Source organism: Glycine max, chromosome 19 (assembly GCF_000004515.6).
Source record: "Glycine max cultivar Williams 82 chromosome 19, Glycine_max_v4.0, whole genome shotgun sequence".
Classification (NCBI taxonomy): domain Eukaryota; kingdom Viridiplantae; phylum Streptophyta; class Magnoliopsida; order Fabales; family Fabaceae; genus Glycine; species Glycine max.
Genome location: NC_038255.2, coordinates 39,687,677 through 39,709,938, shown reverse-complemented (window position 1 = coordinate 39,709,938; position 22,262 = coordinate 39,687,677). Strand labels below are relative to the sequence as shown.

The 22,262-nt window shown below is 33.4% G+C and overlaps 2 protein-coding genes and 2 non-coding genes across 5 annotated transcripts; 2 read left to right on the top strand and 2 right to left on the bottom strand.

The window, feature by feature from the left end:
* Window positions 1–1,086: 1,086 nt before the first annotated feature.
* LOC100812354 (cystathionine beta-lyase, chloroplastic) lies at window positions 1,087–7,893 on the top strand. The gene is made up of 13 exons (XM_003554086.5): window positions 1,087–1,284; window positions 1,594–1,771; window positions 1,854–1,966; window positions 2,147–2,217; window positions 2,323–2,414; window positions 2,688–2,775; window positions 2,913–3,024; window positions 3,826–3,922; window positions 4,241–4,322; window positions 4,957–5,074; window positions 6,472–6,579; window positions 6,666–6,768; window positions 7,468–7,893. The coding sequence occupies exons 1-13, from the start codon at window positions 1,219–1,221 to the stop codon at window positions 7,641–7,643; spliced, it is 1,404 nt and encodes a 467-aa protein (XP_003554134.2). The 5' UTR covers window positions 1,087–1,218; the 3' UTR covers window positions 7,644–7,893.
* A 2,234-nt stretch (window positions 7,894–10,127) lies between these two features.
* Window positions 10,128–11,802, bottom strand: LOC102666237 (disease resistance protein RPM1). Of its 2 annotated transcripts, none has more exons than XM_006604262.4 (2): window positions 10,920–11,802; window positions 10,128–10,486 (listed from the first exon to the last, which is right to left on the bottom strand). In XM_006604262.4, exons 1-2 carry the CDS (start codon window positions 11,413–11,415, stop codon window positions 10,458–10,460), a joined length of 525 nt encoding a protein of 174 aa, XP_006604325.1. In that variant the 5' UTR covers window positions 11,416–11,802; the 3' UTR covers window positions 10,128–10,457. The 2 variants fall into 2 exon arrangements, with proteins under 2 accessions (XP_006604325.1, XP_006604324.1); XM_006604261.4 differs by having other exon boundaries at window positions 10,129–10,486; window positions 10,728–11,802.
* Window positions 11,803–13,290: 1,488 nt separating this feature from the next.
* Window positions 13,291–13,515, bottom strand: LOC113000612 (small nucleolar RNA U3). Its single transcript, XR_003265945.1, has one exon. It is a non-coding gene; the product is annotated as a small nucleolar RNA U3 (small nucleolar RNA).
* A 3,359-nt stretch (window positions 13,516–16,874) lies between these two features.
* Window positions 16,875–17,063, top strand: LOC113000641 (U2 spliceosomal RNA). Its single transcript, XR_003265966.1, has one exon. It is a non-coding gene; the product is annotated as a U2 spliceosomal RNA (small nuclear RNA).
* The last annotated feature ends 5,199 nt before the right edge of the window (window positions 17,064–22,262 follow it).

Sequence of the window (22,262 nt, the reverse complement as noted above, 5' to 3'; positions counted from 1 at the left end):
TTTAACCATCCGTTTGAGTTTAAATTAACAGTAAATATTGTACAACATATATGGGGTCCACCGAATCAACTTTTTTCACAAAACTGAGCGAATTTGTGAAGAAAGAATACACAAATTGTTACTTTAACAAAATTACACTCTTGTGACAAACAATAAGCTCAAAGAGAGAGAGTTCATGTCTAAATCGAATTTGTAACACCATATTCAAATATTGTAACCAAAAGAGGCAATGGAATATGTGCCCCGACCAATTCAAATATGGTAGAAAAAAATATACAGCTCTCCAAGTTTGACCCTACTACAAGATAAAAAAAAATATGCAATTCAAAATTAGTTTGTTTCAAAAAAGTAAAATGTTTTTTTTAAAAATAACACATCGGTACAATTGAAAGTTCACATATGCTTTATTTATATATATTTTTTATTTTATTATTCACTACATTACTTTTTTTTTTCTCTCTTATTTCATTTTTCTTTCATCTCTAGCGAACAATCCTACTTTTCACTTTTTTCTTTTTCTTCTCATATTTTCTTTTATTTTCTTTCTATCACAACCAAACACAATGTAAATGGATGTTTCTTTTTCTTTGGATGCATGTTGTATCTCACATAAAATTCATTCATGATATCCTTATTTCTAATAATACTTATAAAAAAATAATAGTAACTATCCAGACTTAGAGAAAAAAAAAATATTTGATAAAAAACCATTATTAACTACAATTTTTTTTAATCTAATAAGTAAATTTTAAAAATAAATTAGTATCAAACTTGAGTTTTGAAACATTTTCTTTATTTCCAAAACATGAACCAATCAATATTAGTTATCCTAATTTTTAAAAACATTACAATAATATTATGAAAATAGTCTATTTTTCACATCTTATTCTCTTTTCAATGGAAAAATAAAAAAATACAAAATTAAACAATTAAAAATTAGAATTAGATAACATTTTTATAAAACTGACAAATTAAACAAAATTTTAAATTATTTAATGCTAATTTTTTTTAAATAGTACACAAACAAAAACTCGTTTTCACAAAACAAAAATAAGAAATAGTGAAGAAACGAATGAATTTCGCCTAATAAATTCTTAGAAAACCCCCACAAGCCGAAATGGTTACCAAATGCAAAGACGGCATTGAAGTTGAACAATCCATCACTAACACAAGCGCAGACAACAACATAACCCTGCTCCAAACACATCAATTTCAATAATGTTTTCTTCTGCAATTTCTCAGAAGCCCTTCCTTCAGTCCCTCGTCATTGATCGTTACGCTCAGGTATAAAAAACTTTCCCATATTCTTCTTTTTTGCTCTTCATTTGCTGTGTATATTCCCATTGTATTTTGTTTCCCGAGAGTACAAGAAAGTACACTTTTGATTTTGGGAAAAATGCTAAAACGTGATAAAAAAAAATGCAGTCTTTTCTAGATATGAGAAGTATGAACTTTCCCCTCCATGATATTGGGAAACTTGATTTCAGGACCCTTTTGCTTCAGGAGCTCAAATCATATTTTTCACTCAATGATGATAACCCTTTTTCATTTGTATAATGATTCTCATTCTCTCCTTGGCATGGTGTGTTTTAGAGCACAACTGCTGCAACCAGGTGGGAGTGCTTGGGGTTTAACAAGTCAGAAAATTTCAGTACCAAGAGAGTGTTGCGTGCAGAGGGGTTCAAGTTGAATTGCTTGGTTGAAAATAGAGAGATGGAAGTGGAGTCATCATCATCATCTTTGGTGGATGATGCTGCCATGAGCTTAAGTGGTATGTGCCGTGTTTCCTGGGCTGACACCAGATATATATAGTTTTTGTTGTATGTGTAAATGCTAATTCTTTTTGTTTGCAGAAGAGGATTTAGGGGAGCCTAGTATTTCAACAATGGTGATGAATTTCGAGAGTAAGTTTGATCCTTTTGGAGCAATTAGTACCCCGCTTTACCAAACGGCTACTTTTAAGCAGGTGAAACTTTGATTTTGTGTATTATTATGTGGCAGAAGTCCCTATAGCTGGATTTGTTCATTTGTGTAAATTTGGTGTCTTGGATCAATCCACAATGAACACATGCGTATTGTGTATTTAGCATCCCTATTGAATATCTTTCTTTTAGCTTCTTTATGTCATATACTCTTCATTATGCAGCCTTCTGCAATAGAAAATGGTCCCTATGACTATACCAGAAGTGGAAATCCTACTCGTGATGCTTTAGAAAGGTTTGATCATGATGTGATTGGTTTGTGTTTTGTATTGCAACTATGGATGTTCCATATATGTTTCTTTGTCTATCCTCTTTTAATTTGCATGTTTTATGTTCTCAGTTTACTAGCAAAGCTTGATAAAGCAGATAGAGCCCTGTGCTTCACCAGTGGAATGGCTGCTTTGAGTGCTGTTGTTCGTCTTGTTGGAACTGGTACTTTTTCTTTATTCTGTGTGATAAAATCTGATCCTTCTTCATGGTTGGTTATTTGAATTTAGATTAACTTACATACTAAGTACCTACAACTACGAGGCCTAAGGTTACTTGATTGCTCCTATGTTGGATTCATTACCAAACTAGAATTGAGAAAAGTTACTCATCAACTGTGGGGCTGCAGCAATGTATTCTGACAGAATAGCTTTTTGTTTTTCTTTTTGATAGAATATGATAGTTCTTTGTTATTGACTCCTGACAATGTACATATAGGTGAGGAAATTGTCACCGGAGATGATGTATATGGTGGCTCAGATAGGTTGCTGTCTCAAGTAGTTCCAAGGACTGGAATTGTGGTGAAGTTAGTCTGATTTGTTATTTGTGCTTAGTTATTTACTATATATTGAGTAATTAATTATACAATCAAACCAGCCAACTTTTTTGGTTCTGTGGAGTATAAGTCTATTAGTGATCTTACTTCAATTCTTGTTTGTGCAGACGGGTAAATACATGTGATCTAGATGAGGTTGCTGCTGCCATTGGACTCAGGACTAAGCTTGTGTGGCTTGAGAGTCCAACCAATCCTCGGCTTCAAATTTCTGATATTCGAGTAAGGTGTTGTATTTTGTAGTTCTGATTTTCTGATGTCAATGATATTGATTAAGTTTTACTATTGTGGTTGTTGTCCATCTTCTTTTCCTCACTCAGTGTTATATACCTAAGAAACTGTTAGGAAATTTTGTAATAGGTGTCTAAATTTGAAATGTCAAGTGCAAAGGAATATTTGTCTTAGCATTAAGGAAATGCTATGGAATTTATGTCTTTCAGTAATGCAGAATCTCACTCTGATCCCCCCCGCCCCCCTCCGAAAATATGTAAAGATAATGATATATTGTACTTCAGGAAACATGATGCCTTTTCTTTCCTTTATGTTTGGAGTGTTACAATTATGAATAATCCCTAAATCATACCCCGACTTTAATTTCAATCAGGTTGTATATCTTTGACTACCAGCAATAAGTATTTTTTCCCTACCTAGATACAAGGTTACTGTAATGGTGAAACTTGCAGACTTGCCAATATTAATTTTCTTACTATAATGAAGGGGATGATGTATATTTTACTTATGAATTATTAGTTGTTAATCATGTTTTCTCTCTTGGCAATAAATTACAATTTCAGTTTATATTAGACACTTGTCCTTTGTAAATATATAGGAGTTTCTTTCTTAAATTACTATTAGCTTCTCTTGTCATTGTTGCGTCACTTAGTTATTTGGAGATATCTAATATAAAATATATTACAAAATTCAAATCCTGTGATATGAAGTTCTGATATTAAATATTGTTAAATGGTTCTGCTCTCAATAATATAATTTTTTTTTCTTTCTCCTTTCTTAATTTATGTCCAGAAAATATCAGAGATGGCTCATTCACATGGTGCTCTTGTGTTAGTGGACAATAGTATAATGTCACCTGTGTTGTCTCAGCCATTGGAACTTGGAGCAGGTATATGTATTGTATTCTAATGAGTATAAATATATTTACTCCTTTAAAACATGCTTGCTAACATGGAGCAGATATAAGTATTGTATTCTAATGAGTATGAATATATTTAATCCTTCTTTTCATCTCATAAGCTTTTTCTGCCCTATTTTTCTATTTGGTATTTCGGTTTTGCATCAAAATGTTTGTGAAGGGTATGATGAAATGCAAACTCCATTTTCCACTCTTTTATTTTTTAATCTATAAAGGAATTTATTAAGGACACCTCAACATGCCTAGTTCTACCCAAAGTATACTCAGACTAGTACTTTTGTGCCGCAGATATTGTCATGCACTCAGCTACAAAATTTATTGCTGGACATAGTGACATTATGGCTGGTGTGCTTGCTGTGAAGGGTGAAAAGTAGGTACTCTTTTAATGTTTCTCAGATTTTCAGTTATTAAAGATATGAAATTGTTGTTGTCGTTGTTATTTGAACTTGTCAGTCTATATCTCATTTTCAGTAATGCTGTGATTTCAATTTAACTGAACATCTTTTTATTTATAGTAAATGCTTTTATCTTTTAGTATATTAAATGGATCAGTAAATTTTGACAAGCTCTTCTACACGACGGACTGATGCTTGTGTAAATTATTTTTGTAAGATATGTAGTGAAAAATTTCATGAGCTTGGTTTTAAATCAAAGGTTAGATTATGGTTTGAATTTTTTTATTAGAAAGTCCTTTCCTATTGCAAACCAAAGGGAGAACGAACTAATCCCTTTGCTTTGTTAAATTCAATGTGCTTGAGCTCCTTCAAAATTATTTAATGATACTCTTGTCACTATTTCTTTCATTCCTTTTTTAGTCTTTTATAAGCTTTATTTAAGGCAAAGTTGAGTTAAAGATTTTATTCTTTCGTAAACTACTTGCAATTTTACTTCTAATGGAGTTTTCATTTTTATATTTATTCTTTTAATTACTGTGGTGTGGATCAGTACTCATTACTCACTTTGCATCCCCTCTTGGATGGTTGCCTCCTTTTGTTAATCTTAAGGTTGGGAAAGGAAATGTATTTCTTGCAAAATGCAGAGGGTTCAGGCTTAGCACCATTTGACTGTTGGCTTTGTTTGCGAGGAATCAAGACAATGGCCCTGCGAATTGAAAAGCAACAGGTGCTACTTTCTTCTATTTATATAATAATATTGGGGCCATGTCTTGCTTGTCACTATATTATTTTTTAGAGTAGTTAAAGATTTTTTTTAATGATCAGTGTAGTGAACAACTGAATGCAACGGGCTGAACTATCTTCTGAGCAAAATACACATGGATCTTTTTGAGTACCTTAAGTTTAATCTATTGTATTTCATGTAATAAGTTCATAAGAATGAAGAAGATACATAAAATGAATTCAGAGAGACAGTGACAGTGAGGGTTATTTTATTTAGGGAATAGGGATACATCTCAGGAGTTTGATTGTGCATGAGGAGATATTAGTGTGACTGTGACACCTATTGACAAAAAAGAGAACAAAACATCTGTTAAGTGCATTGGACATGTGCAAATAAGGCCACTGAAAGCATTAGTGAGGAGAGTAGTTCGAATGGCTTTTATTCCTGAGAAAAGGAGAGGGAGACCAAAAAGGACATCTGAGGAATTGATTAAAAGGGATCTCATGGTAAATAATATCCTTGATTATTTGATTTTTAACTAAACCAATGGCTTTGTGTGATCCATATAGCTGACTTTACCTAGTGGGATAAGGATATTGTAGTCGTTGAATACATGTATTCATCTTGGGACTAGGGTTTCAAATATTCAGATTTTAAATTTTATCAGTTACGAATTTTATCTTTTTATTTTAAAGAAAAATCCTTTCGCAGTCTATTTCTCATTTTGATACTATCTTAGTTGTTAGAATTAGTTTTGTAGACCGAATATGAATATCCCTCTTTTCCAACTCACAAGTCATTTGGTTGAATATTTAATGAATTTTCAGAATTAGCTTGTGTGCTTGGTGATTTGGGTTCTGCTTCACATTATCCACATATTCACATTCCTGAATATCTTTCATAGTCTCTTATATGATTGGCTTTATACTTCTGATTTTGAAGCTGAACAGCTCCTTTAACAATATTTCATATAGAAAGTCAAGCTATTTACATCCTTATGGCAAAATTACATGCTTGGATGGTGTTATGACTAGACATGCATGTACTAATTGTAATTTTGGTCAACAGTCTAATGTCTTACATCTTCAATCCCCATACATTTCTCATTGTTCTGTTAAATTATCATACTTTCTCTGATTATGCTTTTTGAGTTCAAAATTGGATTTCGAATTCACCTTGAAACTATAAAGCCACGGAAGTTCGTTTTTTATGTTGTCTAGAAGGTTAAATTTTTGAGGAGACAGGATGTCAAATTTTTATGGTCTCATAATCTGCTACGTGCAGATTGTGATATCCTAATTTTGGGTTCCAGATCCATTTGGCATGTCATTGTCTTTTATGTTGACCATTTGCTTTGTTATGAATTATGATTGTCATTTTTGAGTGAAAATCTTGTGCAGGATAACGCACAGAAGATTGCAGAGTTCCTTGCCTCCCATCCTCGAGTGAAGGAAGTGAATTATGCTGGCTTGCCTGGTCATCCTGGTCGTGATTTACACTATTCTCAGGTGTGGTATGAGTTGAAAATTTAAGATTGTTATTCCTCTATGGCCACTATTTATTATCATACAAGATTCATATAGTCTCATTGCAGGCAAAGGGTGCAGGATCTGTGCTTAGCTTCTTGACTGGTTCATTGGCACTTTCAAAGCATATTGTTGAAACTACCAAATACTTCAGTATAACCGTCAGCTTTGGTAATAATTTTTCCTCATAATGCTCTAATGAAAGAATTGTCAACTGGTAATAATAAAATAATATAATTATATTTAATAGATTCTCCAGGATATCAGTTCTTTAATGACAGTACAGATTGTATGAAGATGTACAATTCTCTAAGCAGACCTTTGATTCAATTTAATATACGAATACTAGTTTTCTCTCCCCTTTTATATTGCAAATATTAATTTAGTTTGAGGAATAACTGTAAGTTAATATCTTATGTGGTGATTTTAATTTCCTGACTCTGAAATTAGTGGAAGAATTAAAATAAAAAAATTGAGGGAAGGTAGGTTTCTAACATATATGTCCAAACATAATGGTAGACCAAAAGGTATATGCACTTCATATTCTACGTTCTTGAACAACGAGTACTTATCTCTCGTTTAGGTGTGTAAAATTTGGACTCTTACACTTTATTTTTCTTTGGAGAAGTTAACCCCTCATTCAATTTAGGACATGTTTGAGTACATGTTGCAACAGATATTCTCTTATTCTGAGGCGTAAAACACAGAAGTAATAAAACCGTATCTTTTGCGTTTTGTGCATTGGGAAGATGGAACTACGTGCTTAGTTTTCTAGAACATTTTTACACAGTTTTGATGTCTGCTTGTGAATAATTATGTGGAGAGGTTGACCCTGACCCTGTTGACCTTGTTATTTTTTGTTGTTGGCAGGGAGTGTGAAGTCCCTCATTAGCATGCCATGCTTTATGTCACATGCAAGCATACCTGCTGCAGTTCGCGAGGCCAGAGGTTTAACTGAAGATCTTGTACGAATATCTGTGGGAATTGAGGATGTGAATGATCTCATTGCTGATCTTGGCAATGCACTTAGAACTGGACCTCTTTAATGTCTTCTCCACCCCCCCACCCAAAAAGAAAAAAATTCATCCTTAAGAAGTTGGATTAGCATGTTGAGGATTTGGGAGCATTGCTATCCTGTCTTTGGATTCTTGAGAGTGGAAACTTGAAGTGTTGCTTATGTGCATGTAATAAAATCAATATTTCCTGTAATTTTGTTGTAACAATTGTTATCCTTACCTTGCAATATCATGTCATACAAGTTACTATTGAAGAGTGGTGAAAATATTGCCATACGAAGATTAACAAGAGCCCAGTACCAATTTGTTGCCTTGTTTCTATTCATAACTAAATGAGGATAGAAGAAATTTGTATGGAAAATTTTAATTTGCAATGTCAATTTTTAAAAAATAAACAAATACTTTCATGGTTATCAAACTCGCAGAATTAACTCTTATGAGTTTACAAGTTCATTTATTCTTTGTGAGTTAATTTTTGTGTAAATTCTCTTTTTAATAAACTCAAACTCTGGGTAGACTCGATAAACTTTAAATAAATTCGATAAACTCTCGAGTTTATCACCTGAGTCGACAAGTTAAAAAAATTAGATCAAAATGTAAGTCATTTTGAGTTAGTTTTTGTCCGTTTAGTTTTTAACATACTTCTATTTAGTGTGTTGTTTTCAAATCGAAAAATTTTCACATCTAATAACATCAAAATTTTGTTCTCTAATAACATCAAACCCCTCGATGAGAATGTTTTACCATTACTATAACATCTACAAGTTATTATCTAGCGGTGTGAAATTTATGATTTATTATTTTTTTATTATATTGTTGAAATGTTTAATTAATATGTTATTTATAGATATTTTATTATTATTTTCATATGAAATGAACTCTTATAAAAACTCTCACAAGTCTATGTAAACTCTCGAGTTTGATAACTTTAAATGTTTTCAACATAATCAATTGATGAGAATATTAAACCATCGACTTTACTCGAAACTTTTAGAAAATAAGATTGTAATTTATTAGTGTGAAGTTTTTATAATGAAAAAAACTCTTACGAGTTTGGATTTGTAATTCACTAATCTGTAATTGATGAGAATGCTAATCTGTAATTCATTAAGTGTCAAATGGAGCACGTTGAAACTGCACAAAACAAGCCACTTTGAATGGGGCATTCCCCCAACCTCAAATGGTTTCCTAGGCTAACAAAAACTACTTTCATCGGTTTCATATTTCATTTTCTTACTTTTGTTTTTTCAATAATAAATGTGCAAAACAAAATATAGAATGGTGTAAAATTTTGGGTCTTTGTAGGAGCCTATAGAACAGATCCAGTTCAAGTAAGATCGTGACCTTTTATCTCAGCGTTTAGTTATATAAACCTTCGTCTTAACCTAAACTCTTCAGTGTGGGACTATCATTGTGACTTTTGTTGCATGAGGAGGCATGATTGTCAGAAGTGTTTGATCATTACTGGTAGATTGTAAAATTACACAAAAGCATGACCATTCCGAAAATGAATGGAAAACAATTGTAACAAAAAACTGAACCCAACATGATTCAGCTATGGATCTATTCCGTACCTTGCGTCTGGTGAGTCTGCTCTTTGAATTTAATCATCATTATTCTTTTTCTAAATGTTATATAATTCTGCCGCTTAATCGTTTATACTTAGTTGGGTTGGTCTATCTGCAGCTGTTAACTTTGACATATATTCAACAATGTAGCACGACTATTGGTACTGGTAGCAAGGCGGCGAGTTACTGAACAAATATATTGATCTAAACATACAATGGCTTCAATTTTGTTGCTTATTCAATAATGGATTTCAAATCTCTTGACATGACAATGATCTGAATCAAGAGGAACGAATGCATGCATTTGCAACACATGGTTCTGTACAAAGGGAATATAGTCTATAAAATGATGGAGCATTACTGATTTTTTTGCATATTCTCAATGAAGCATTGATGATGCATCATGGTTCATGAAGAAAACTACATGAAAGGGGGCTTTACATAATAAAAGTGATTGTAAACTTGATTAGTATTCTCTGAGACATAAGTTCTACTGTGTCTCTGAAATAAAGTGTTTTTGTGCTTAATTTTTCATTACTACACGTCAAAGTGATTTCATTTTTTGAGAAGAGTTTTGAAGTCCATTGGCTTTATAAGCTGAAGACAAGCTTTCAAGTTCCAGTACACTATGCCATGTTTTTGGTTGACAGATGTAGTTTAACTCCACGAATTACTTACATTTTATTTTGACAAATAGTGCTGCCTATTTCTCTTTTCTGAAGAGGCATAAACCAAATGTAAGAAAAGTCATCAACACCTTTACAAGATATGGGTCTAGTGCATCCCACTCATCTCAAATCAGATTAATGGTTTTCTGGGATATCTCTGAATTTTCAGATACATTTTTGGATTTCTAATTGATTATCTACCCGACAATCACTATTATTAACAACTTCATGTGGCTCCTAATATTCAGTTACCCCTCTTCTTCCTGCTGTAAACTTCTTTAATAGGTTGTTTACTAACAATGTCCACTAGAGAAAGAGCTGGTAGAGGAAAATTTAGCAAGAAAACTTTAAATAAAATAAGGAATGAAACTTTACAAAACAAATAAATTACAACAAGTTTTTTTTCTTTCTTATTACCAAATAAAAAGACACAAACCAAATAAAAAAAAATTTCACAATCCTTAAAAGACATACTGTTATAACTTGTTTTACACATTATTATACATCACAAATTGTCGTAAACATAGATGACTTTGTTAAAGAAGGACAATTTCACATTTTTTTTAATCCATGGACCAATGCATCGTTGAAAGCGCAGCATGGAGAATCTATATTTCAAAGCTTTGAAACCCAATTCCTACCAATTCAAAGCACAATATTAGTACACAGAGCATTACAATGGTGAGACTTTTGAGAGTAAAAAGGTTAAAACCAATATCTCTTAAAGGAATAGATAATAACATAAAATTTCTTGTGGCAAATTAGACAATTTTATCGTTAGAGTTTGTTTGATTCGTTTAAAATTATGGTACTAAATAAAATAAATATTTTTGTTCCATTAAAAAAATTAGAGAACAATACAAAAGGAGAGTTCTTACAAGAGTCCACAACATCCTTGCTCCTAGTTGTGATTAATATCCTACTTCCATTGTTATTATCAAGCATGGCATTTTCAATCTGACCCCAAAGTTCCACACTCCACACATCATCAAAAATAACAACATACCTCTTTTTTTGCAAATAGTTTTTCACTTCAACAATCAATGAATTTAGATCCATTTTAGAAATACCTAGAGGAGGATCCTCTCTTATTTCTTTGCACATCTTCTCCAACACGTCTCTCAGCAATCCTTCCACAGTGTAGGATTGAGAGACTGTGATCCATGCACGACAGCCACCAAAGTGTGCAATCACCTCCTGGTTGTTGAAAACTCTGCCAACAAGAGTGGTTTTTCCTTGTCCTCCCATTCCTACCACAGATATGACAATGCGCTCCACTGGTCCCTTTACTAACCAACCGATCAATTCATCTCTTGGGTCTTCAAAGCCAACAATTTGATCTTCATCAAGGTGAGGGGAAGCCGATCCAGGGTCAATCCATTGGACACTTTGTCTTAGGAAGTTATACTCTTTTCCTCTCTGCTTGATTCTGTCAATAACTGACTTAATCTGCTGAATCCCTGATGCTATTCGATGACGAGGCATCAAAGTTTCAATCAAGTGAATAATCTGACAGAGTAAAGCAGCACATCCAGGATCATGATGCTCTTGTTCCACATGGATCATGTATTCATCAATGGCATCTTCTATGCGAAAAGATGCTTCCCTCAACTCTTTCACCCATGTTTTGATTCCCTCATTTGCGTTGCCTCCTTCTGCTGCCCTTGAATCTGCATCCTTGAGGAAAGCTTGAATGTATTCTAGTTCCTTTTTTATGTCTGCAAATTCTTTTGGGATGTCCCAGACCAATTTTGTTTCATCGCTTAGTAGTGGAAGCAATTTGTTCGTGCCAAGGACACTGCCATTTCCGCCATTTGAGGGTAGCTAGCTTTAATTTCTGTCTGTGGTGTATTGTGTGATCTCAGAATTTTGTGTTCTGATACTTATTTATTAATAAGTCTACAGTGAGAGGAAGATTTTCGAATATTCATTCCCAAGTTTTTGTTTTTTGTTAAATTTTTCGTTAGCAAGTTGAGCCTTTCCTTTATTTTATTTTGTCATAACAGAGCAAGTTGTGAATATAGATTCGATAAATCTATAAAATATGAATTGAGATGTAACAATTTTATCATTTTATGTCTAAAATTTAAACTCACATGCTAGTTTGGGGGGCCATTTATTTTTAATAAACAGTCAAGTTCACACTTATTTAAGATACTTGATTTTAATCGTCATAGAGTAATTTGTTGATCTCGTGAGCTAAGCTTTGTCCTTTTGCTAATTTATAAATGTAGCTAAACAATACTACTATTAGTTTTGAAGCAGTGCATGTGCATGGCTTGCTTGTCAAAATTGTATTGTGAATATAATTTTCTTTGAATCGTCCTTTTTACCAACTCTGTTACTTTCCCACTCTCTACGAATAGAAGGGATAAATTCACACATTAAGTGTCCAAATTTAATAAATGTATAATTTTAATGTTAAAGCAAAGTAAAATTTAGAATGTGTTTAGGTAAATAATTTAGTTTAAGTATTTATTAAACAAATTCTCATCTAATGTCAGTTTTTTTTAGTAAGCTTGACTTTGAAACTTCTTGAAATATGTTTTTTTTAAAAAACTTATTTTATGTCTTTCTATGAATTTTTATTAAAATAAATTAAAAAGATATTTTAAAAATGTCATAAATTTTTTTCAAAAGTTTTTCGAAACATTTTTTAAAAAAAATGCAAAATTTCGTATAATTTTAAAAAAAAATGTTATTTTATTAAATTACTTTATGTTAATGTCCTAAACGCCCATGCTCAAATCCCCGCGGCAAAATAACATTAGACGAATCAACTAATGAGGTAGGAGATAGGAAACTAGGAACAGCATCATGAATTAGTATAGGATTCATAAATTTGATGCATCGGAGCATGGCAGGAGTGAAGATTGATTTTTTTTTTATGTAAAATTTAAAAATAAGTATAAGTTATGGTAAAAATAAACTTGTTACAGTTTATCTAATTATTGTGATATTGTATTCTAATTTGTATTGATACAAGATTTTAAAAATAGAAGTAAAAGAATAATAAAATACAACGAGAACTAACATAAATACATATCTAGCATGAATTGTACAATACATGTATTATTTAGAAACGTTCTGGTATCATCCATGAATATTGTGGGAATTCAGGATGTTAATAATCTGGTTGCTGATTCACTTAGAATTGGGTCTCTATCTTTTTCATATATCAAAACTTAGGAAGAGTTGTTTTTTTTTTTTTTCTTGGGTTAGGAGGAGCCAACTAAACAGGAACTCTCCAAGGAGAATTAAAAACATGAACAACTAATTGGCTAATTGTAAGTTAAGGGACAAGGAAGGCCGCATGGTCAGCTACAACATTCATAGCCCTTAAGATCTGGCAACAAGGATGAAGTTGGGGTCTGTTTTTCAACGATGAATGAGCCAAAAATTGTAGAATGGTGAAATAAAAAAAAAAAAAAAAAAGTTTAAGGTCTGTCAGACAACCGTGTGACCATCTCAGACATGGAAGTATCTGAGAACGATCATCTACAGCCCAAGATGGGATCTCCTCCTAAGAGAAGCTCATCAGGCCCGTTAATCACGCTCTGATCACACGGTCATGATTCATCCACCAGACGTAGGTTCCTGTCTCCTTAGAACTCAAGGACACAGAGGTACGAGCCTATAGAACAGATCCTGTTCAAGTAAGGTCGTGACCAGACATGTCACGCTTAGTTATATAAACCGATGTCTCTACCTAAACTCCTTCGATGTGGGACTATGTAACCTTGGTGTCAGTGTCAGTACTAGTATCCTAATGTGTCTTTTGTTACATTATGAGAGCATGATTGTCATAGTGCGCAAATTGTTAAGAGGCAATAGTGATTAAAATTGTCTAGGCTTTTGATACATTTTGGATTTTTAATTATCCTTTGTTTCAATAGGTACAAGCTTTTTCCAGTGTTTTTTTGCTCTGCTATTACTATATCCCTCGAAAACTTGAGAACAGTTTGCTTGAAATTGAATTTTCGGATTGCTTTTCTTGGTTACTTGGGATCCACATTACACTCCTCAAAGAAAAAGAAGAAAAGTTTTTAGAGGCTCAAATATTCTGAATGCTTTTCCATAATCTCTTCTTTGATTGGCTTTGTACTTATTTAGAAGCAGAACAGCTCCTCTAAGTCTAACATTGTCATATAGAATTTGCATGAATGGCGTGTTGATAGGACATGCACGAACTAATTGTGATTTTGTGGACAGTCTAATGTCTCACATCCTCTTTAGACTGAAGATATCATAGTTTTTTTAATTCTGCTTTTATAGAGTATAGCATGGGATTTCCAATCTTTCCCTAATGTTATAGATGGAAAGATGCAAAAATAATGAAATTATTCATCTTGTCTAGTAAGAGTCAGTTTGACAAAACATGTTTTTTTTTTCATCTTTTTTACAAATAATGATAAATGCCACCTTATTTTGCATTTTCTCTCATATTTTTAAAGATCTGTACATGAATAATGAAGAACTTTTTTTTTTCATGGTTTCCTGTACAAATCTTTGATTTCCATCATCTAATGAGAAATTACATGATGCAACTGTAAAAATCTGTGTGCATTGATTGATTAAAACTGTATGAATTTAATTAGAGAAGCAACCAAAAATATTAAAGATGAGAATAAAATTTGTAATTGGATATTTTTAACATCCTGATAGTGAAACTAATCAATGTGGTAAAGACATTTTGAAAAATGGGGGAAAGTGAGGGTGAGGAAAAGGAGGTTCAACTTTTCAGGCATATAATTAAGACCACATGAGGTCCAAACCTAGCCAATGGCCATTCCCACCCTTTATTCTAGCTTCTTGAATATTACGTAGCGTAAATCTTTCTCATTACTCTTTTTGTTTCTTTGATGAGTTTCAACCCACTTTACCTTTAACCATGTGCTTGCCAACCAAATGTATGAAGAGGTTCATCCTGCTGTTTTTGTTCTTTTTATTGTTGGCACTTGGCAGGTAGTGTGAAGTCCCTCAACAGCATGCCTCGTAGAACAGCAAGTGAATTGATACCCATTTCATTAGTTAGGTCATGTTTGGATTAGTAGAAGAGGATGAAATGGAAGAGAATGGATAATGGTATTATGTTTCATTGTCTGCATTGGTAAAATGAAGATGGAATATGATACAAACTAGTGAAACCTATTTCATTGTTTACCTTCATTTTTTTTTTCCTTTTCCCTCAATTTGGGAGAAATAAAATGGGATGAGAATTTTGTTCCATTCCATCATAACATATCAAACAATCAAATGTTGGTTTTATTCCATTCCATTCCGTATCACTCCATTTCGTTTTAACATATCTCCTTTTGTTCCATTTCTTTCCGTCAATCCAAACATAATTAACAAGTGATACATCAAGTGATACATCCACTATAGTTTCAAATTCAGCTAACCATGTTTATAAATTATTATTAAGTACAAAACTTTCCTTTTTGGTTTATATAAATAAAATAAGGATTTTTTCTTACTAATTATACAAATTGTCCATAATCTCTGTCCATCTATTAGATAGTTTGCATCAATTAGAATTATCTTATTATTGTTTTTGGCCTGAAACTAATTTTGATGGGTTCCAATTTTACAAATTAAACTCATTCTATGTAAGTACCAACCTATAGAGCAGAACTTCGTACTCCATTGCCCGGAGACTCTTCGCTATGCGAAGGTATGGGGGAGGGATGTTGTACGCAGCCTTACCCTTGCATATGCAAAGAGGCTGTTTCCGGATTCGAACCCATGACCAACAAGTCACCAAGGCACAACTTTACCGCTGCACCAGGGCTCGCCCTCTATAGAGCAGACACTATTCAAATAAAATAATATTTTTTAATTGTGAGTTTAGTCATAAAAACACCTGTCTTTTTCAATGTTTCCTAATGTGGAACTCAAATTATATGTTAGAAACCGTTGCAGCTTTGGACAAGGTGGTTATCATGGTCTGCCATATTTTTACAGGAATTTGTCCCACATGTTTCTAGCATATGGGGTTCTTAATTCAAAATCTCCTAGATTAAAGATGAAATTTGAAATGTAAATGGTAAAACTCTGCCACAAGTGTTAGTTAGACACAGGTTCTGGCCTGAATAACAAATGAATGTCAAAAATATATTTAAATTGTAATTAAAAAAATAATTAGCCATGATACCAGATTACCAGTTTCATAACTCCTCAATTTGATGTACAGGTAGATGGAGTATTGCCGCTGAATTGGTTCTTTCGAATTCAATCATCTTTGAACTTTTTTTAAAAAAAAAAAAATCATCTCTACACTTTCTTAATTGTTTATACAATTCTTCTTAATGCTGGTCGTGTAAGTTATTAGGTTGGTCTACCTGTAGCTACTAGTTTTGGCATACCCAACAAGATAGTAAAATTTTCAGCTAACAAGGTAGAGACTAAAGAGTAACCAATCACTTCAAAGAATTTTATTTATTTGGCCCTACAATGGCTGCAATTATTTTGCTTTAATCTCTCCCCAAATCTCCTAATATGTCAATGATGTGAGTTAAGAGGGGAAAGGGGAAGATGCAAGAGTCAGTTTTTGACATTGTGTACACAGGGAAATTAAGATGAAGCGTTTTTGGTGTATCATAAAACAAACGGCAATAAAGCAGCCATTACTTAATACATAAAACTATTTGTGAAGTTGGTTAGTATTCTAACAAACCATTGTCATTGTTTCTGCTGTCATATTAACTTCCATTGTTTCATTGTCATGGCAAATGGTAATCCATGATCTATATTGTTTCCAGGGTGCCTTTTAACTACTGTTTGTCTCGGTTAATGAGTGTGTTTCATTCCTTTAGTTTCTTTTCTTCTTAAACATGTCCAAGTGATTTCAATTTTGAAGATAAGGATAGAAGAGTTTTGTGGTCCATTGTCTTTGTAAGCTGAAGACAAGCTTTCAGATTCCAACCACGTGTAGTCCAAAACTCCTAAATAAGTTGCTAATCAGCTCTACAATTAATATTGTGTATTTCTCACATCTTTGAAGTCTCACACTGGACAAGCATCAAACACATTTGCAAAAGCCAACAAAAAGAATCAACTAGAGTATCTATTTTTATCAATTTAGTATTTGATATGTGAGCTATTGGTTATTAAATTTATTTTTTTAGGGAGAGGGCCCTTGACAGTAGCTTGCTACTAGGATTGTCATGTGTTGCCCATGCCTTGCACTAAAGCAGGGACTTGGCACATCCCACCCAAATCACCTTTAATCTTGAGTCAGAAATGTAAAATTTCAGTGTGATGTTAAAAAATTTCTACTGAAATTGCAAATGGTTAGAATAGAGTTATTGAAAAAGGAGTGCTAGTAAAACTCTCTACTGTTGGTTAAAATAGTTAGTTGGATTTAAACTATTGAGATCAAATTACTTAGTGCTGCATTGGTTGAGAAGATTGGAGCATTAGAAATTTCAGTGCTCATATTTGTTCTTAAGCTAAAACATTATGTACTGTAACAGTCTTGCCTTTTATTCTTGCAGCATGTAACAATTAAGGCCACTTTTCAGATTAAAGACTTCAAAGAACAACTGTACCAAATTTAATTATTTGCTGAATATGCAAAACTGCAGTGCTCATGATAATCTGGAGGTTGTCATCTGTCCAAACAGAACTTAAGGGCTGTCAAAATTAAGTAGTTCTACCAGATTGGCTCATTGAAAACATCAATGGTCTGTCAAAGTTAATAGCTCTACCAGATTGGTTGGAATCCCATGAAAGAACTCTGTCATGTCTGATCAGGTGCATCAATATCATGGCATAGCTCTACCAGAATGCTTTAGTTATGTTATGCAATAAGAATGTTACTGAGGATTTGTTAATTGCCCAAAATAGCTCATGTGACGTACCATCAATTTATGTTTGCAGAACAACACCTAATCCCCTAACTTTATTTTGGCTTACAAAAGTTTGTGAGATTACTAGAAGATCTATCTTCAATTTCAGCAAGGTAGCATTCTTATTTATGAGATTAAATAGTAAAATACTATGCACAGATACATCAAAGACTATTCATATATTATAAGCACACTAACCAAAAATTAACAGCTAATATTAGCCGATGAAAAAAATAATATTAAGCACACTTCATGATAGTTTCTCTGTCCTCCCTTTTCTTGTTTTTAAAGCTTAATGAGTGGTCTGAAAGCCACTATTGCAATTCCAAAATTTCACCTTCTCACTAGAGATAACAAAACCTGGTAAAATAACACACAGGTAACACTTTTTTAGAACATATAAAGCTTGTAACATTTCATTCCCCTTTCTTTTAAAATTTGAAAAGGGTTATGAGTAAAGCAACAAAGTAGATGAAACAGCTACTTTAGCAACTCAGACCCGCATATGAACAATGGAGTTGTGGCCTGTGATCTCTGTGTCACCTGCCCCGGATTGGCTACCTTGTGGTCCTTCTCAATTATGATATGTCTGTTTCAATCTATTTTGAGGGTTGAAATGATGGCAATTTTCATCCAATTTTTCTTTTTCAATTTGCTTTGATATCGTTTCTTACCACGCCACATTGCAATTTTGTCATTAAGCCAAAAAGCATTTGGTTGCTTTAAAGGATGTTGTGTCACTTTAGAGATTGCAGTATGAAGTTATAATCAATTGATGCATGTTTTATATCACAATTCTAACTATTGAGTTTTCAAGGTTGTAACTCAACTCTTTATCCTTACTTAGGAAGAATCTAATTGGGCCAACATGCTTTTTAGTCATGTATATTTTATCATGCTATGTAATTTGTTTATTCTCATCATCTTTTTATATGCAAAGCTACATAAGGTTTAAAATCGTTTCTTAACAACCAGCTTAACTTGACATGACTCTTGTAATATGACATGTGATTTCCCCAGCAGTATACTTTGATGTTGGTAGGGGTTACCTGTTGATGATTGCAACAATGATTTAACTTAAACCGACATGGGAATTATATCATTCATTATTAATTGGATTGGCTGTATATCAATAAGGACTGAGAGAGTTAGTTATGACATGTGGCTCTCGGTATAATCTTTTCTGGATTCGTTATATTTATCTCATTCATATTTATCATGAAATTTAGCTATTCGCTTTCGAGGATTTTTTTTTCCTGAAATAAACGGGTAATCTATCGTTCTTTCTTTTTTTCTTCAAACAATGTCACCCTCGTTAATGAATACTATTTCATATCTCATCATTCGCTTCCCACTTTTTTTTTTGTTCATTTATATTTTAATTATGCTGTGTTGCTGCAATATGAGGTGATATACATCTCCTAATTGTGCATCAATCATCATTCAATTATTTTCTCCCCTTCTTGATACAGAAAATCAACGTCATTGTTTCATCTCCCTTCTTTCTCTATTAGGTGATGCATGCCTTTTATCACCATAAAGGGATATCAAAAGATATTAAGACACTCACCCCCTCCCCATTAAAGGGATTTATTTTAGTCCATATATTCCACTTTAACAAGATCATTTATTTATACCAAAACATGACCTAATTTATAAATATTTTAATATGATAAATGTTAACAATAAGACGTTAGTTTCTGTTTTTTGATTAAATGTATTTTTCTGTTTTGATTAATATGGTTAACTGTTGGTCTATTATTTAGGGATATGGTGTCATGTGTTTAGAAAACCACCCACGGACTCATACGTGGAGTTAATGGGTGCAGAATCAGGTTTTTTGTTTTTTATTGTAAGGCTATAAAGCCTAAAGTCTTTATTTTGAATGAATAACACGATATTTCACAAAAACAAAGAAAATCTTACCTTTGTGTGAGCGTGCCTGTGAAGTGAAAGAAACCACCAACCCCCTCTATGAAAAAGAAGAAGAAACATGGAAGAATCAAACAACAGCAAATATGTGCAACCTGCAATCCCTAGATTTGATGGGCATTGTGATCATTGGGAGAAACTCATGGAAAGTTTTCTTCGCTCTAAGGAGTATTGGCATTTGGTAGAGCATGGGATCTTAGTTGTTACAAATAAAACAACTGCAGCTGAACTCAAGGCCATGGAAGAACAACAACTAAAAGACATGAAGATAAAGAACTATCTATATCAAGCCATCAATCGTGAAATTTTAGATACTATCCTTAATGATAATACGTCCAAAGACATTTGGGACTCTATGAAACAAAAATTTCAAGGGTTTACAAGGGTGAAAAGATCACAATTGCAAGCTTTGCGTCGAGAATTTGAAATGCTGCAAATGAAGGAAGTTGAAACAGTGAATTCATACTTTGCCCACACCTTTAAAATTGCTAAAAGTATGAAGGCGTGTGGAGAAAGCATGTGAGAGAACATTATTTATGCCAAAAATCTTGCGGTCCATGATTCCGAAATTTAATTATGTTGTGTGCTCGATTGAAGAATCCAATAATTTGGACACTATGACAATCGATGAACTACAGAGTAGTCTTTTAGTTCATGAGCAAAGGATGGTGTGTCATGAAGAGGAGGAACAGGCATTACAGATTACGCATGAAGATAGGGGAGGAAGAGCAAGAGCAAGAGCAAGAGGTTCTTTCCGTGGCAGAGGAAGAGGGAGATAGTCAATCAATAAAGCTGAAATTGAATGCTTCAAGTGTCACAAACTTGGACATTTTCAATATGAATGTCCTACCTGGGAAAAAAATTAAATTATGCTGAGGTGGAAGACAAGATAGATTAGGAGGATGAACTCTTGCTAATGGCTTATCTTGATTTTAAGCAAGGAATGACAGAGGAATGGTTTCTCAACTTTGGGTGCAGCAACCACATGAATGGTAGCAAAGGTTGGTTCTCAGAATTAGATGAGAACTTTAGACATGCAATAAAACTTGGCAATGACACTCGAATAGTTGTAATGGGGAAAGGAAGTGTCTGGTTGAATGTTAATGGAGTCACACATGTAATCTCACATGTGTACTACGTTCCAGAACTGAAGAACAATTTACTAAGCATAGGACAACTCCAAGAGAAAGGTTTGTCTATACTAATTCAGAACGGGAAGTGTAAAGTCTCTCATCCTGAAAGAGGACAGATTCTGGAAATAGAAATAAAGGGAAATAGGATGTTTGTACTAACAGCTACCAAGGCACCCTTGAATTCAACATGTTTTCAGATGGAACTAGAGGAAGGGTCACAGCTTTGGCACAACCGATTTGGTCACTTAAGCTACAGATGTTTGAAGACACTTTCCTCCAAACAAATGGTGAATGGGCTGCCTACTATCACAATTCCAAGAGAGATTTGTACGCACTGTTTGGCTGGGAAGCAGCACTGAAAGCCTATGCCTAGGAAAAGTCTATGGAGAGCATCAAACAAACTTCAACTTGTGCATGTAGACATATGTGGACCTATCAATCCAATATCAAGCAACAACAAAAGGTATATTTTGAGTTTCATAGATGATTTCTCCCGCAAAATCTGGCTTTATTTCTTGAATGAAAAATCAGAAACCTTTTCATTCTTTAAAAGGTTCAAGGTGTTGGTTGAAAAGGAAGCTGGTGTAAGCATTGGATGTTTGGGGTCAGATAGAGGAGGTGAATTCACTTCAAATGAATTTGGTGAATTTTGTAAAAACCATGGCATACATAGGTAGCTGACTGTAGCCTACACACCTCAGCAGAATAGAGTTGCTGAGAGGAAGAACATAACGGTTATGAATATGGTGCGATCTATGCTGGTTGGAAAACAAGTTCCTAAAATATTTTGGGTCGAAGTTGCAAGGTGGTGTGTTCATATTCTCAACAGAAGTCCTACAACAAATGTACAAAACAAAACTCTCGAAGAAGCATGGAGTGGAGTGAAGCCTACTGTTGATTACTTTCAAGTATTTGGATGTTTGGCTCATGTCCATACCAGATCAACATCGAGTAAAACTGGATGATAAAAGCAAGAAATGTGTTCTCCTAGGAGTAAGTCATGAATCAAAGGAATATCAATTATTTGATCCTATCAACAAAAGGGTTTTAATCAGCAAAGATGTGGTTTTTGAGGAACAAAAGGGTTGGAATTGGAAGCAAAATACAGAAGAACATCAACAGGATACTCTAGAGTGGGGAGATAATGAAGAGTATGTGAGTGATTCCAAAGAGCAGTCTGAAGAAAATGTTGTGGAAAGTATTGGTGCTCAAGAAACCGAGGATCAAAATGAAGATGTTGAGAATGATTCTACAGGTACTGATACTTATCCTAATGACTCTCATATTATTAATTAGGAGACTCTAGTTGAAGGAAGGGTTAGAAGGAATAGGAGAGAACCATTTTGGTGAAAGATTATGAAAGAGGAGAAGGTCTATCAGATGATAATGGCCTAAATGTAATGATGGTCACCAAGGATGACCCAATCTCATTTAAGGAAGCTATTAAGAGTGAGAAGTGGAGAAATGCAATAATGAAAGAGATGGAATCAATAGAGAA